The following is a 14155-nucleotide window of genomic DNA, read 5'->3' as shown; positions in this document are numbered from 1 at the left end:
AGAAAAAGAAGCATTTACATCACCTATTTGTGTGTTACTGATAGGTATTTAAGCTAAAACCATCAGTGTTACAGGCACTGTTAGAAAAAAAAGCATTTACATCACCTATTTGTGTGTTACTGATAGGTATTTAAGCTAAAACCATCAGTGTTACAGGTACTGTTAGAAAAAAAAGCATTTACATCACCTATTTGTGCGTTACTGATAGGTATTTAAGTTAAAACCATCAGTGTTACAGGCACTGTTAGAAAAAGAAGCATTTACATCACCTATTTGTGTGTTACTGATAGGTATTTAAGCTAAAACCATCAGTGTTACAGGCACTGTTAGAAAAAAAAGCATTTACATCACCTATTTGTGTGTTACTGATAGGTATTTAAGCTAAAACCATCAGTGTTACAGGCACTGTTAGAAAAAAAAGCATTTACATCACCTATTTGTGTGTTACTGATAGGTATTTAAGCTAAAACCATCAGTGTTACAGGCACTGTTAGAAAAAAAAGCATTTACATCACCTATTTGTGCGTTACTGATAGGTATTTAAGTTAAAACCATCAGTGTTACAGGCACTGTTAGAAAAAAAAGCATTTACATCACCTATTTGTGTGTTACTGATAGGTATTTAAGTTAAAACCATCAGTGTTACAGGCACTGTTAGAAAAAAAAGCATTTACATCACCTATTTGTGTGTTACTGATAGGTATTTAAGCTAAAACCATCAGTGTTACAGGCACTGTTAGAAAAAAAAGCATTTACATCACCTATTTGTGCGTTACTGATAGGTATTTAAGTTAAAACCATCGGTGTTACAGGCACTGTTAGAAAAAAAAGCATTTACATCACCTATTTGTGTGTTACTGATAGGTATTTAAGCTAAAACCATCAGTGTTACAGGCACTGTTAGAAATAAAAAAGCATTTACATCACCTATTTGTGCGTTACTGATAAGGTATTTAAGCTAAAACCATCAGTGTTACAGGCACTGTTAGAAAAAAAAAGCATTTACATCACCTATTTGTGTGTTACTGATAGGGTATTTAAGCTAAAACCATCAGTGTTACAGGCACTGTTAGAAAAAAAAGCATTTACATCACCTATTTGTGCGTTACTGATAGGTATTTAAGTTAAAACCATCAGTGTTACAGGCACTGTTAGAAAAAAAAGCATTTACACCACCTATTTGTGCGTTACTGATAGGTATTTAAGCTAAAACCATCAGTGTTACAGGCACTGTTAGAAAAAAAAGCATTTACATCCACCTATTTGTGCGTTACTGATAGGTATTTAAGCTTAAAACCATCAGTGTTACAGGCACTGTTAGAAAAAAAAGCATTTACATCACCTATTTGTGCGTTACTGATAGGTATTTAAGCTAAAACCATCAGTGTTACAGGTACTGTTAGAAAAAAAAGCATTTACATCACCTATTTGTGCGTTACTGATAGGTATTTAAGCTAAAACCATCAGTGTTACAGGCACTGTTAGAAAAAAAAAGCATTTACATCACCTATTTGTGCTTTTACTGATAGGTATTTAAGCTTAAAACCATCAGTGTTACAGGCACTGTTAGAAAAAAAAGCATTTACATCACCTATTTGTGTGTTACTGATAGGTATTTAAGTTAAAACCATCAGTGTTACAGGCACTGTTAGAAAAAAAAGCATTTACATCACCTATTTGTGTGTTACTGATAGGTATTTAAGCTAAAACCATCAGTGTTACAGGCACTGTTAGAAAAAAAAGCATTTACATCACCTATTTGTGTGTTACTGATAGGTATTTAAGCTAAAACCATCGGTGTTACAGGCACTGTTAGAAAAAAAAGCATTTACATCACCTATTTGTGTGTTACTGATAGGTATTTAAGCTAAAACCATCAGTGTTACAGGCACTGTTAGAAAAAAAAAGCATTTACATCACCTATTTGTGTGTTACTGATAGGTATTTAAGCTAAAACCATCAGTGTTACAGGCACTGTTAGAAAAAAAAAGCATTTACATCACCTATTTGTGTGTTACTGATAGGTATTTAAGCTAAACATCAGTGTTACAGGCACTGTTAGAAAAAAAAGCAATTCTACTTCACCTATTTGTGCTGTTACTGATAGGTATTTAAGCTAAAACCATCAGTGTTACAGGTCACTGTTAGAAAAAAAAGCATTTACATCACCTATTTGTGTGTTACTGATAGGTATTTAAGCTAAAAACCATCAGTGTTACAGGCACTGTTAGAAAAAAAAAGCATTTACATCACCTATTTGTGTGTTACTGATAGGTATTTAAGCTAAAACCATCAGTGTTACAGGCACTGTTAGAAAAAAAAAGCATTTACATCACCTATTTGTGTGTTACTGATAGGTATTTAAGCTAAAACCATCAGTGTTACAGGCACTGTTAGAAAAAAAAAGCATTTACATCACCTATTTGTGTGTTACTGATAGGTATTTAAGTTAAAACCATCAGTGTTACAGGCACTGTTAGAAAAAAAAAAAGCATTTACATCACCTATTTGTGCGTTACTGATAGGTATTTAAGTTAAAACCATCAGTGTTACAGGCACTGTTAGAAAAAAAAAATTAAGCCCTATTTACTTACTGATAGGTATTTAAGTTAAAACCATCAGTGTTACAGGCACTGTTAGAAAAAAAAAAGCATTTACACCACCTATTTGTGTGTTACTGATAGGTATTTAAGTTAAAACCATCAGTGTTACAGGCACTGTTAGAAAAAAAAGCATTTACATCACCTATTTGTGCGTTACTGATAGGTATTTAAGTTAAAACCATCAGTGTTACAGGCACTGTTAGAAAAAAAAGCATTTACATCACCTATTTGTGTGTTACTGATAGGTATTTAAGCTAAAACCATCAGTGTTACAGGCACTGTTAGAAAAAAAAGCATTTACATCACCTATTTGTGTGTTACTGATAGGTATTTAAGCTAAAACCATCAGTGTTACAGGCACTGTTAGAAAAAAAAGCATTTACATCACCTATTTGTGTGTTACTGATAGGTATTTAAGTTAAAACCATCAGTGTTACAGGCACTGTTAGAAAAAAAAAAGCATTTACACCACCTATTTGTGTGTTACTGATAGGTATTTAAGTTAAAACCATCAGTGTTACAGGCACTGTTAGAAAAAAAAGCATTTACATCACCTATTTGTGCGTTACTGATAGGTATTTAAGCTAAAACCATCAGTGTTACAGGTACTGTTAGAAAAAAAAGCATTTACATCACCTATTTGTGCGTTACTGATAGGTATTTAAGTTAAAACCATCAGTGTTACAGGCACTGTTAGAAAAAAAAGCATTTACATCACCTATTTGTGCGTTACTGATAGGTATTTAAGCTAAAACCATCAGTGTTACAGGCACTGTTAGAAATAAAGCATTTACATCACCTATTTGTGTGTTACTGATAGGTATTTAAGCTAAAACCATCAGTGTTACAGGCACTGTTAGAAAAAAAAGCATTTACATCACCTATTTGTGCATTACTGATAGGTATTTAAGCTAAAACCATCAGTGTTACAGGCACTGTTAGAAAAAAAAGCATTTACATCACCTATTTGTGCGTTACTGATAGGTATTTAAGCTAAAACCATCAGTGTTACAGGCACTGTTAGAAAAAAAAGCATTTACATCACCTATTTGTGTGTTACTGATAGGTATTTAAGCTAAAACCATCAGTGTTACAGGCACTGTTAGAAAAAAAAGCATTTACATCACCTATTTGTGTGTTACTGATAGGTATTTAAGCTAAAACCATCAGTGTTACAGGCACTGTTAGAAATAAAGCATTTACATCACCTATTTGTGCGTTACTGATAGGTATTTAAGCTAAAACCATCAGTGTTACAGGCACTGTTAGAAAAAAAAGCATTTACATCACCTATTTGTGTGTTACTGATAGGTATTTAAGCTAAAACCATCAGTGTTACAGGCACTCTTAGAAAAAAAAGCATTTACATCACCTATTTGTGTGTTACTGATAGGTATTTAAGCTAAAACCATCAGTGTTACAGGCACTGTTTGGTATGTATTTGTTTATATTACCATAGCATTTACTTAAAAGTTTAAAAATCCTCACATGTAACATCTTTCTGTGTAAATATCTTATATTACAATGTGGACACCCACGGCTTATAATCCGGTGCGGCCTATACAAGAACAAAATGGATTTTCTTTTTAAAATTAGAGGGTGCGCTATATAGTCTGGAATTTACGGTACTTAAAAGGCAAGAGGCCAAGTGTGTTCTGTGTTCTGACAGACACTGTGGAGTTGGAGAACCTGTTGTTTAACCTGTAAACCAGAAACGGCCACTGTCTGTGCACCTTGTAGAGTTCTGGTATCCAAAGGAGAAAACATGGGCTCCTCTCTCTGCCATGCTGCCCTCCACATCAGGAACAACAAAGTGAAGACCTCCTTTGGGCTGGTCCAGCGAGAATTCTATATATACCTTCAACACTTTCATGTCTGGAGAAAAATAAAACAGAAGACAACATATCAGCTAAGATCTCAAATTTCCACTTCTTTGTACTTCCTTCCAAGAAACTTAGTATGTGGATCATATCAATTCAAGCTATTGAGCAAATAATTCTACTATCAAAACTAGCTGTTTTTAAAACAATCTGATGAAGATGATGCAGTTTTTAAGGACAGTAAAAAAAAAGATTATCATTTTAATATTGAAACCTAGTTTTGAATGGTAAATTATATAAAAGGACTGCATGGTTATTTGAATCAGAGCCCACTGAAGCTCACCATCTCCTTGTTTCCAGAGCTCAGAGGGAACTTTGATGACCAGTTCCCCATTTCCAGCATCAGGGTCCACAGCACTCACTGCTGCTGTGTAGGCACTGGAGAAATAGTTGAGGTTCCTCCTATGCAGACAAAAAAACAATAGTTTCCCAACAGTTTCAAGTTAAGTAGATATCGATACTAAAAATAATGTACTAACCGCTAAGATGAAATATAAGACAGGAGCAGAAGTTTTACTGTGATAGGTCAATGAAAAATATGTCCACTCTACTATTTTCTCTTTATACAAAGAAGGAAACTACTTTCTTACCCCAAATCCCTTCATTATTTCAGATTAGCTTAGCTTTTTTTGTCATTATATCAACCAGACACTGTGATTCTATGGACTGTGTGAGAATTGATCAATCCCACTTTAACTGTGTGTCCTCAAGCAAATCTGATATACAGGCAGGACTAAGGACATTTAGATTTTAAAATATAACAGAACCTTAAAATCAATTCCAAGCTGACTGACAGCCAATGCAGAGTCAGTTGCCCATCAGATAATAAAATACATTCTGTTATATTTCCAATGTGGGGTTCAAAGCTCAAATTTGAGTAAAAGAAAGAATTGTTTTTAACCTGCTATGACCTATACTTCAGTTTTGCCCTGACTTTGAAGAAAGTTTCCTGCCATCCATGACTTAATCTCTAAAGCACAGTTACAAAGACATCAATTGGTTCTGGATCATGGCAATGCAGAGCTGCATCTCTCCACACCTCAAATAGATCAAAAATGTAGCCCTGTGGAACTCCATAATCATTTCTAGCTATTTGATGAATGGTCATCTATGCTTACGATTTTTTTTTATTTTTTATCTGTGAGATAAGATTTAAACCAAGTAAGAACCATACAAGAGATGCCAATCCGTGTGTGAAGTCTTTCAAGAAGAATACAGAGGTCAACAATATCAAAGGTTGCAGAAGAAGGTTGATTCATGTCCATATTGTACCGGAGGTACTAGTGCTGACTCTGCACTGTAATTGGCCTGAACACCAGACTGGAATCTTTCAAAATTGTTCTGAGTGTTTAAACCACAATGGAACTAATAAAAAAAAACAAGCTTCTCTAAAACTTCACTTAAAATGGCGCATTAGACGCTGGTCTGAAGTTATTGAGAATGGATGGATCTGGATGTGGATGTGGGGCTCAACTATGGCAGTCTTAAAAGCAGAAGGGAAAACATCAATTTACATTGCAGAGCTTTTTAGAAAAACAAAAATTGTAATGTGTAATAGAGTTGGAACAGGAATGGGCTCGGTTTTAATTGATAAAACATGGTTTCTAGGCTAATAACATGCCTGTATTGATATTGGAGTAAATCTGATCTAATAGTAACTATTTCATCACAGATGTGAGCTTCAAAGTCGTCACATTTAGGATTGGTGGCTATATTATCAGACTTTATCAAAACAAAGTTAACTGAACTGTCAAAAACTGTGGACTAACTTGGGAATGTCCTGATTACATTTTATCAGTTTTGAGAGACAAGAGTAACTTGACTGTTTGACTGCCATACTATAAATTCTGAGCCCATTACAATTCATTTGATAATTAAGTCTTACTGATTTTCCTCCATCTTATTTCTGCTTTCCAACAGTTTCTTTTGATAGTTTAATTTTTTGCTTTGTCCAGCCTGGTTTTGGGTCGACGTAATCATTTATTTTTCATCTTTAAACATTAAACTAACGGTTGGTTCAGCAGTATCATGAGGTATAAAACCATCAACAGCAAAAACACACAGTTGTGATCTGAAAAGCTTCTGTAACTAAAGAAATATTAGCAGACAGGCCAAGAATTACTATCAGGGCTACAATGTGGCCTCTGCTGTGGGTTGGCAGAGTTACATGCCAACATAAATCTGGGAGATTTAAAAATTCAGAAGCAAGAGTCAAACTGACTGACCGACCATCCATTTTCTATACCCACTTAATCCCACTCAGGGTCATGGGAGGTGGAGCCTCTCCCAGCTGTCGTTGGGTGAGAGGCGGGGTTCACCCTGGACAGGTCAACAGTCCATCACAGGGCCACACAGAGACAAACAACCAGCCACACTCACTCCTAGGGACAATTTAGAGCCACCAATTAATCAGACATGCATGTTTTTGGAAGGAAACCGGAGTACCCAGAGAGAAGCCCCACATACAGGGAGACTGATAGACGAGCTGCACATAAAACAATCATTCTAATGTAAAGTGTGAAAACTTGAAAGTCTTCTGAACCCAACTTCATTACCTGGGTGTGTTAGTTTGGGTATGAGAAGCTTGATTTTGTATCATTTCAGTCAGATAAATGTGTTCATAAGCATTCTAAAAGTCTGGTTTCTGTTGGACTAACACAGTAGTTTGTGTTGTCAAAGCATATAAATAAAGAAATTTCAAAAGTTGACCAAATTAAGAAGATGCCACAATGCAAATTACAATAGTTACTAAACGCACATTTACTGACTGTAATGTCTCAAATGGAGGCTCTAAAACTGACTCTCTAAGACTGAGAAGTTTTTAGGTTGTTGTCAAGACAGCTGGCAGCTCACTCTCAGTCCACTGAGGTGCAAAAATAATAAGCTTGTCTAATCGACTCAGAGAGTTTTATCAGTGAAGAAACTGAGGTAGGATGCACTGTAAAGTCATCCTTTTGTGGTGTCATAGCCTTGTCCCTGTGGGAGTTAGCGGATCAGTAAGTTGTGGTCTTTAGACATTGAGAACAGGCTAACACTGACAGAAGGGGTTTTTTATGGCTTGCTTTGGTGTGTGCAATCACATTTTAAAAACACACTTCTTCTGATGTAAAAACAGTATGAAAGATAGAAGATATTTGTCAAGGTAACGTTTGACAAAGTGCACCTTTTAACTCAACGTCAGTCTGAGTGAGGACCTCTTGAAGCTGATTGAGATGTCATAAATATGTAAAAAGCAGTTGAGAAATCTGCAGAATGAAACAGCTCGCTTTGTTTACTATCTCCTTACGTCACAGCATAACCCTTCTGTCTAATTTCACAGTAGGTAAGTAGGATATGCATCAGAAACAAATAACACATGCAGATATACTCACTGCTTGGACTCGCTGTGGCACACCTCCAATGTGGGGTCATTGTAAATGAAAGGGGCTTCAAGATCATTGACTCTAACCCTGTAGATGCGGCACTGTTTACTGTTTAGTTTGATCCTGTTCAGGTTGACCACTGTGGGGAAAATGGTCAGCTCAACGTAGCCCTGATGTATGTATGGGAGAGAAGGAAGTTAGTAGAAATTTAAATACAACCCAAAAGTAACAAGTAGAGACTTTAATTGCAAAGAGTAGAAACCAGTAACAAACTCTTCTCATGTTCTTATGATGTATGGCTAATATATGCTGTCACACAGTGAGCTGCTTAAGACTGATCTAATGCATGGAGCTCCTTTTATCCATCACTAAATTATGAATAAGGCTGATCCAATATATTGCCAGTATATTCAAGTCTACAAGTCCATGTGTAACCACTGCAAAAACCACCTGTAATTTAGCAGTTCTTCCTAGATTAATTACAAAATAAAAGCAATCCAACTATTTGGTAGAGGACACATCTGTCATTTTTATAGTACTTACTATCAACTATAAGAGGTGAAGTAAATGATGAGGATGAAACAGTGAGACATTAGCAGAGCTGAACAACTTTTGCTGTAATAAGAGTACTCACAATGACAGACTTCCTTTGAAAGTTAATGTTGTTGATGCACACCACCTGGTGGGTCGTAAGAAAAATGACAGAAAATAATTATTAGTGTATGATGCAAGCAAAGTGATGGAGCCAAACTTAGTAAGCAGAAATATATTTTAAACCGTTTTTCTGTAAGTGACGTAACATTACTGTTTTAAATCCAACGTTATCTTTTCTTAGGTTAACAATGACAAAATTCTAATAAAATACTTATAATTTAAAGGGGCGCGGGCTCTCAAATCCTTTATCCTTCTTCCTGTTCATCCTTTCTCCTTGCTGAATCTTCACCGGAGTGTCAACAAATCATGGATCTGCTCCCTGATGTATCCGTCTTCATAGCCGTATTGGGCTGCTTTGCTAGCTCGGGACAGCGATTGGACGGTACTCCCTAATGCATAGTGAAACGTACCAAAAAAGGTTTTTGTTTAAACAGTATAATAACAGCTGGAGTAAAATGAAGCAACTAACACTACATTACCGACTGTTACGAGTGGTCTCCTTTTCGGTTTATATTCATCCAGCGATAGCTGAGCTGTGTTTGATTAAAAATATCATGTACGCATTCGTAATTATTAGTCACCCAAAGAGTAGCGGTTACTATTATTGTTGTAATAAGAGACAACAGGTCCATCCAACCACTGCTCGACTCGCCAAGTCCCGAAACACCCTAGCTTATCCACTCCACCCGGCTGCTCACAGCATTGTGTTTGTAGCTTTTCCGCTTTCGGCCATTTTGTTAATAACCTTTGACCTCCCGCTTAAAATAACAACAATACTAATCTGCCTACAAGACAATATACAAAATGTACCTTCAATACCGTATAGTCTGTAATGTGTGTTACAAGAATTACTGTACGTTAAAAGCTCGTAGATCTCATGAGTTTAAATAAAAAGAGCACATGTCGTAGGGGGCGGAGACAGTCTGTCTGTCCCGTCACGTAGTTGCGGGAGCGCGCAGAGGATGACTACTTCCGGAAAAATCTGCTTAGTGTTTGAGTCTGTGACTGTTTAACCCTCCTGTTTTATTGCGGGTCAAATAAAAGCAATTGTAGCATTATAATAATTTAAACAATTTCAATCAATATAATCAATAAGCGTAATTAAGGTAAATCAGTTTCAAATAATAAAAGCAAAGTCAGATCAAGTCTCAAGCAGGGTTGAAGGTGAATGAGTAAAAGTTGGCTTTAAAAACGGACAGTGAGGGAGCCTGTCGAATGAGCAAAGGTAAATCGTTCCATAATTTAGGGGCACAGATAGAAAAGGCCCTTTGCCCTCTGAGCTTCAGCTTTGAGGTCAATGACAAGGTTGATGACAAGGAGCAGCTGGTCATCTGACCTGAGGGACTGAGCAGGAGTGTTGCGGTGGGGAAGCTCTGATAGTTAAGTTTCAAGAGTATGTTACCATGATGATACAACCTGGTAAGATGTGAACCAGCTTTGTGATACTGAAAAAAAACGTGCTTAAGTTGAAGCTACCTGCTAGGCCACTGATCCTGCTTCATAGTACAGGCCCCAGATTGCTGATTGTGTCAGGGGTAAACTCGTGTTTGGTTGCTCCCTTAGTCCTTACAGCAGTGATTTAACAACTCTGCTGGCTTAAGTGCACTCTGTTTGTCTTCTTTTCTGCTTGTTTATCTGCCAACAAGATCCTGTCTGCCCTTCTGAAGACATTTTCTGGAAAGCTAGTTTGAACAACTTTTTGTTTTGAGAAATTTTAAAACTTAAGATTTATGCAACAGTTTATTACTTGAGCGGTAATTCACTCATTTCATAGAAGAAGAAAAGCAAATTCTGCCAACCGAATCCTGGCATTTGCTTTTAGAGTGGAGGATTCATATCTCTGATAGTATGTATTCAATTGCTCCATTGAAGTGGTTTGGATGATGGTAATTTAGTGTCTGTCCAATCAAGCAATTATCAAATTTCTTATCCATATATCTCTAATAAACAGTTTGGGCTATGTTCATTTTGATTTGATTGGTAAAATCATCCCTATGGCCGAATGTTGGAATGATTTGGGGACAAAGACTGCATAATTGTTTAGATTGACAGAAAAGAATACAATTTAATAAAAAGATGATTGACAACAAACCTTCAGTAGTATGAAGGAGATCCAAAACTGACCAGATTATTCTGTCCATCTGTTCTTCAAAAGATTAAGAATTATTTTTGATAAGAATATGCATGTTGTAACAGGTGTAGTGAGAAAAATGTGTGCCCCAGTGTAGGAGGGCTTGTTGGTGATAGCTGGACAGTTTAATTGGAAATGTTTTTTTAATGTTATGGTCGCAGTTTAAGAGAAAGTTTAAACTACCAGGCTACATAAATACATTACGTATGAAGATACATGATTTACAGTATTTTATAGGGTTAATAAATTGGATTTAGGGTATTTTGACTTATTTGTCCCATTTGTGCATTCATTGTCTTTTTTTCATAGTATGTAAAGTTATTAATATTTAGACATTTTCATGCAAACAAGAGGGCAGCAGAGAATGCTGCAACAACTTGTAGCATCTATTGTCATGTGTTGTGTTGACCTCACAAGCTGCAATTGCCATGCTGCACATATGCAAACTGTGGAAAACACCACACATCCCCCTTTAAATGTCAGAGTGATGCATAACATAATAGTGTTGAATCTGGTCTAAACAGTGTCAAGCCTACATTTTCTGATGAACACCTTTGCACATTTGTTAACTCATAACCAATGTGTTCCCTTTCAGTTCTTTTTATGAAAGGGGTTCTCGACCAGTCTTTAGAGGGTTTATGTCCTGAGGTCCGTTTCACAAAGCAGGTTTAGTGAATACTCTGAGTTTATTAACCCTGAAATGAGGGAAGTTTTCCCTTTCACAAAGGGAGGTAACTCAAACCAGAGAAAGAGGGGTAACTCTTGCCTGTTTCAGAGAGAGAGGTAACTTAAGCTCTCGTTCAGTTACCGTAGTAACAGACTCTATGAATCTAACCTGGTCGGGATGAGGTTTTTCTCAGTAAACCCTGAGTTTCTCTCTGTCTCCGCCCTCTTTCAGCCACACAAGCCATTTGATTTCCTCATTCATTCAGTCAGCAGGTGAGTTTTGGCGTGGCCTAGTTCCTCTAGAAGTTCTGGAAGTCCATTTGGCACAGTAGGAGGTTACTTTTTCCACGAACATGGCACGTCCTTTTGACAACAATCCTGTGGATGAAGGTGCAGCATTACTGCGTAGAGAATTAAATACTCGTCGGGAGATGGTTATCAGACATGTTTTAGCATTTCCATTTCATCTTTTTGAGCGGCACCATCAGAATCTGTTTGGACAAAAGAAAAAAAAGACATCAAAGACAAGTAAATAATTGTATGAATAGGCTTAAAAAAGATATCTATAGGCCTAATACAAGGCACTTGTGTCTTGGGGGGTGAACTCAGAGGATGAGCTCCCTCAGCCACGGAGCGTTGTTGTTGCTATTGCTGTTGATTTGTCGGTATTCCGTTTTGGATAATTATGGAGCCAGCCAGGAAGAGAGGTCGTTCTGACATGTGGGAACACTTCAGTCTGATCGCTCCTGGCTGTATAATAATGTAATAAGTACCGTGGAAAAGTAAAGTTACATATACAACAATAAGAAGACCCACTGGCATACTGGCAGAACAGTCAAAATGTCTACCCTCACCTCTTTAAACTGGCAAAACCATTTTTATGCACACCTGCCTCATCGGTTCCCTGTGAGCGGGTGTTTTCAAAATGTGGAGAAATTGTGGGCAAAAAAAGAAACCGGCTCAATCCAAAAACTGTTGAAAGAATAATGTATCTGAATAAAAATCTTTCAGTTCCCCATCCTACATAACCACCCTCTGCCATAAGTTACACAAGCACACCTCTGTCATAGGTTTACCACCTGAACCCATATTTTCCCAGCAATCTCCTCAATAACACAACACACAATTAGAAATGTTTCTAATTCCGTTATTTAAATCTGGCCATTTTCAGAGTCTTAAAGGAACAAAAACAACATCATCATGACTTTTAGGATTATTTGTTTTGTTTGTTATCAGAGAACATCAGCCTCATCCTAAATGATTTCCAAATTAGTTACAATATAAAACTAGGTTTCAAAAATTTCATCAAGTCATGGATTAAGAATAAAAAGGAATGAACTGTCCTGGGACAGAGGGATAATATATACAAATGCTTCATATTTCCTTCAGTATTTCAAATAGATACCCAAGCCCTATTACACTATCATGTTGATGATAGTCTAATCTGTTCTCTCTTGTTAAGGAAAACCAGCTTTTGAACACATTTCTATTATAATCTTACACAATACTTAAATTATCCTGCATTATACATCTGACTTTTAAAACGTATACAGGTCTGGCATACTCTCTTCCTTTTATAGCACCTGCTCCCCCTCTATCTCTGCTCCTCTTCTTGCTGCTTGGCCCAAAGATGAGCTTGGTTTGGCTCAGCCTTTTCCATCCTATCCTGTTTTCCCTTTAGAGAAGAATATAAAAAACTGGACTATCTCACTCACCTGCACCTTAAAGCTAACAGCAATAATATTGTTAATATTGTACATTTTTACACTTATATTTTAATACCCTACACTCAACACTTTTTTACTGAAGCATTTTTCTTATTTTGTGTGGAATTTTATGCCAAGGTTTTTTTTTTTATTTGACATATTTATATTTAAATTCTTATCCTTAATTTAAGAAAATTGCACTACACATTGCACTATCCTCTCCTCTTAGCCTCTGATAGCGGACTTGTTTCTGTGCTTGTCCTGTTGGATCTCAGTGCTGCATTTGATACGATCGATCACAGCATTCTGTTACAGAGACTTGAACATGTTATTGGGATTAAAGGAACTGCATTAGGCTGGTTTAAGTCATATTTATCTGATAGATTCCAGTTTGTTCTTGTAAATGAAGAATCTTCCTCTCACATTGGAGTAAGTCATGGAGTTCCTCAGGGTTCTGTGCTTGGACCGATTCTTCTTACTTTATACATGCTTCCATTAGGTAACATTATTAGACAGCATGGCATAAATTTCCATTGTTATGCTGATGATACTCAGCTGTACTTATCTATGAAACCAGATGAAACCTATAGGTTGGTCAGACTACAAGCCTGTCTTAAAGACATAAAGACCTGGATGACTCAGAACTGTCTGCTTTTAAATTCAGACAAAACTGAAGTTGTTCTCTTTGGACCTGAGCGCTTCAGGGAGAAATTGTCTAGTTATATAGTTACTCTAGATGGTATTTCCTTGGCTTCTAGTTCTACAGTGAGGAACCTTGGAGTTATTTTTGACCAGAATTTATCATTTGACGCACATATAAAACTGGTTTCTAGGACTGCCTTCTTTCACCTTCGTAATATTGCTAAAATCAGGAACATCCTGTCTCAGGGTGATGCAGAGAAACTAGTTCATGCATTTGTTACTTCAAGATTGGACTACTGTAATTCCTTATTATTGGGCTGTCCCACATATTCTCTGAAAAGCCTCCAGCTGATCCAAAATGCTGCAGCCAGAGTTCTGATGAGAACTAACAGGAGAGATCATGTTTCTCCAGTTTTAGCTTCTCTTCATTGGCTCCCTGTTAAATTCAGAATAGAATTTAAGATTCTTCTCCTCACATATAAAGCTCTTAATGACCGAGCTCCATCATATC

At 36.7% G+C, this 14155-nt stretch overlaps 1 protein-coding gene across 2 annotated transcripts in view; it reads right to left on the bottom strand.

The window, feature by feature from the left end:
* The window catches only part of taf2 (TAF2 RNA polymerase II, TATA box binding protein (TBP)-associated factor), a 51223-nt gene extending 41991 nt beyond the window's left edge, over nucleotides 1-9232 (bottom strand). Inside the window, exons 1-6 of one of the 2 annotated variants that reach the window (XM_072395023.1) lie at nucleotides 8979-9232; nucleotides 8715-8888; nucleotides 8480-8534; nucleotides 7855-8015; nucleotides 4767-4885; nucleotides 4337-4478 (exon numbers count right to left, since the gene is read on the bottom strand). In XM_072395023.1, the coding sequence (XP_072251124.1) occupies nucleotides 4337-4478; nucleotides 4767-4885; nucleotides 7855-8015; nucleotides 8480-8534; nucleotides 8715-8764 (527 nt within the window). In that variant the 5' untranslated portion in view covers nucleotides 8765-8888; nucleotides 8979-9232. The remainder of the gene's footprint in view (nucleotides 1-4336; nucleotides 4479-4766; nucleotides 4886-7854; nucleotides 8016-8479; nucleotides 8535-8714; nucleotides 8889-8978) is intronic. The other variant, XM_072395024.1, reaches the window with a different exon arrangement.
* Between the last annotated feature and the right edge of the window lie 4923 nt (nucleotides 9233-14155).

The sequence above is a fragment of the Leuresthes tenuis genome, unplaced genomic scaffold (genome assembly GCF_036924035.1).
Source record: "Leuresthes tenuis unplaced genomic scaffold, fLeuTen1.0.hap1 SCAF_10, whole genome shotgun sequence".
Lineage (NCBI taxonomy): Eukaryota > Metazoa > Chordata > Actinopteri > Atheriniformes > Atherinopsidae > Leuresthes > Leuresthes tenuis.
This window is presented reverse-complemented; position numbering and strand designations above follow the sequence as displayed.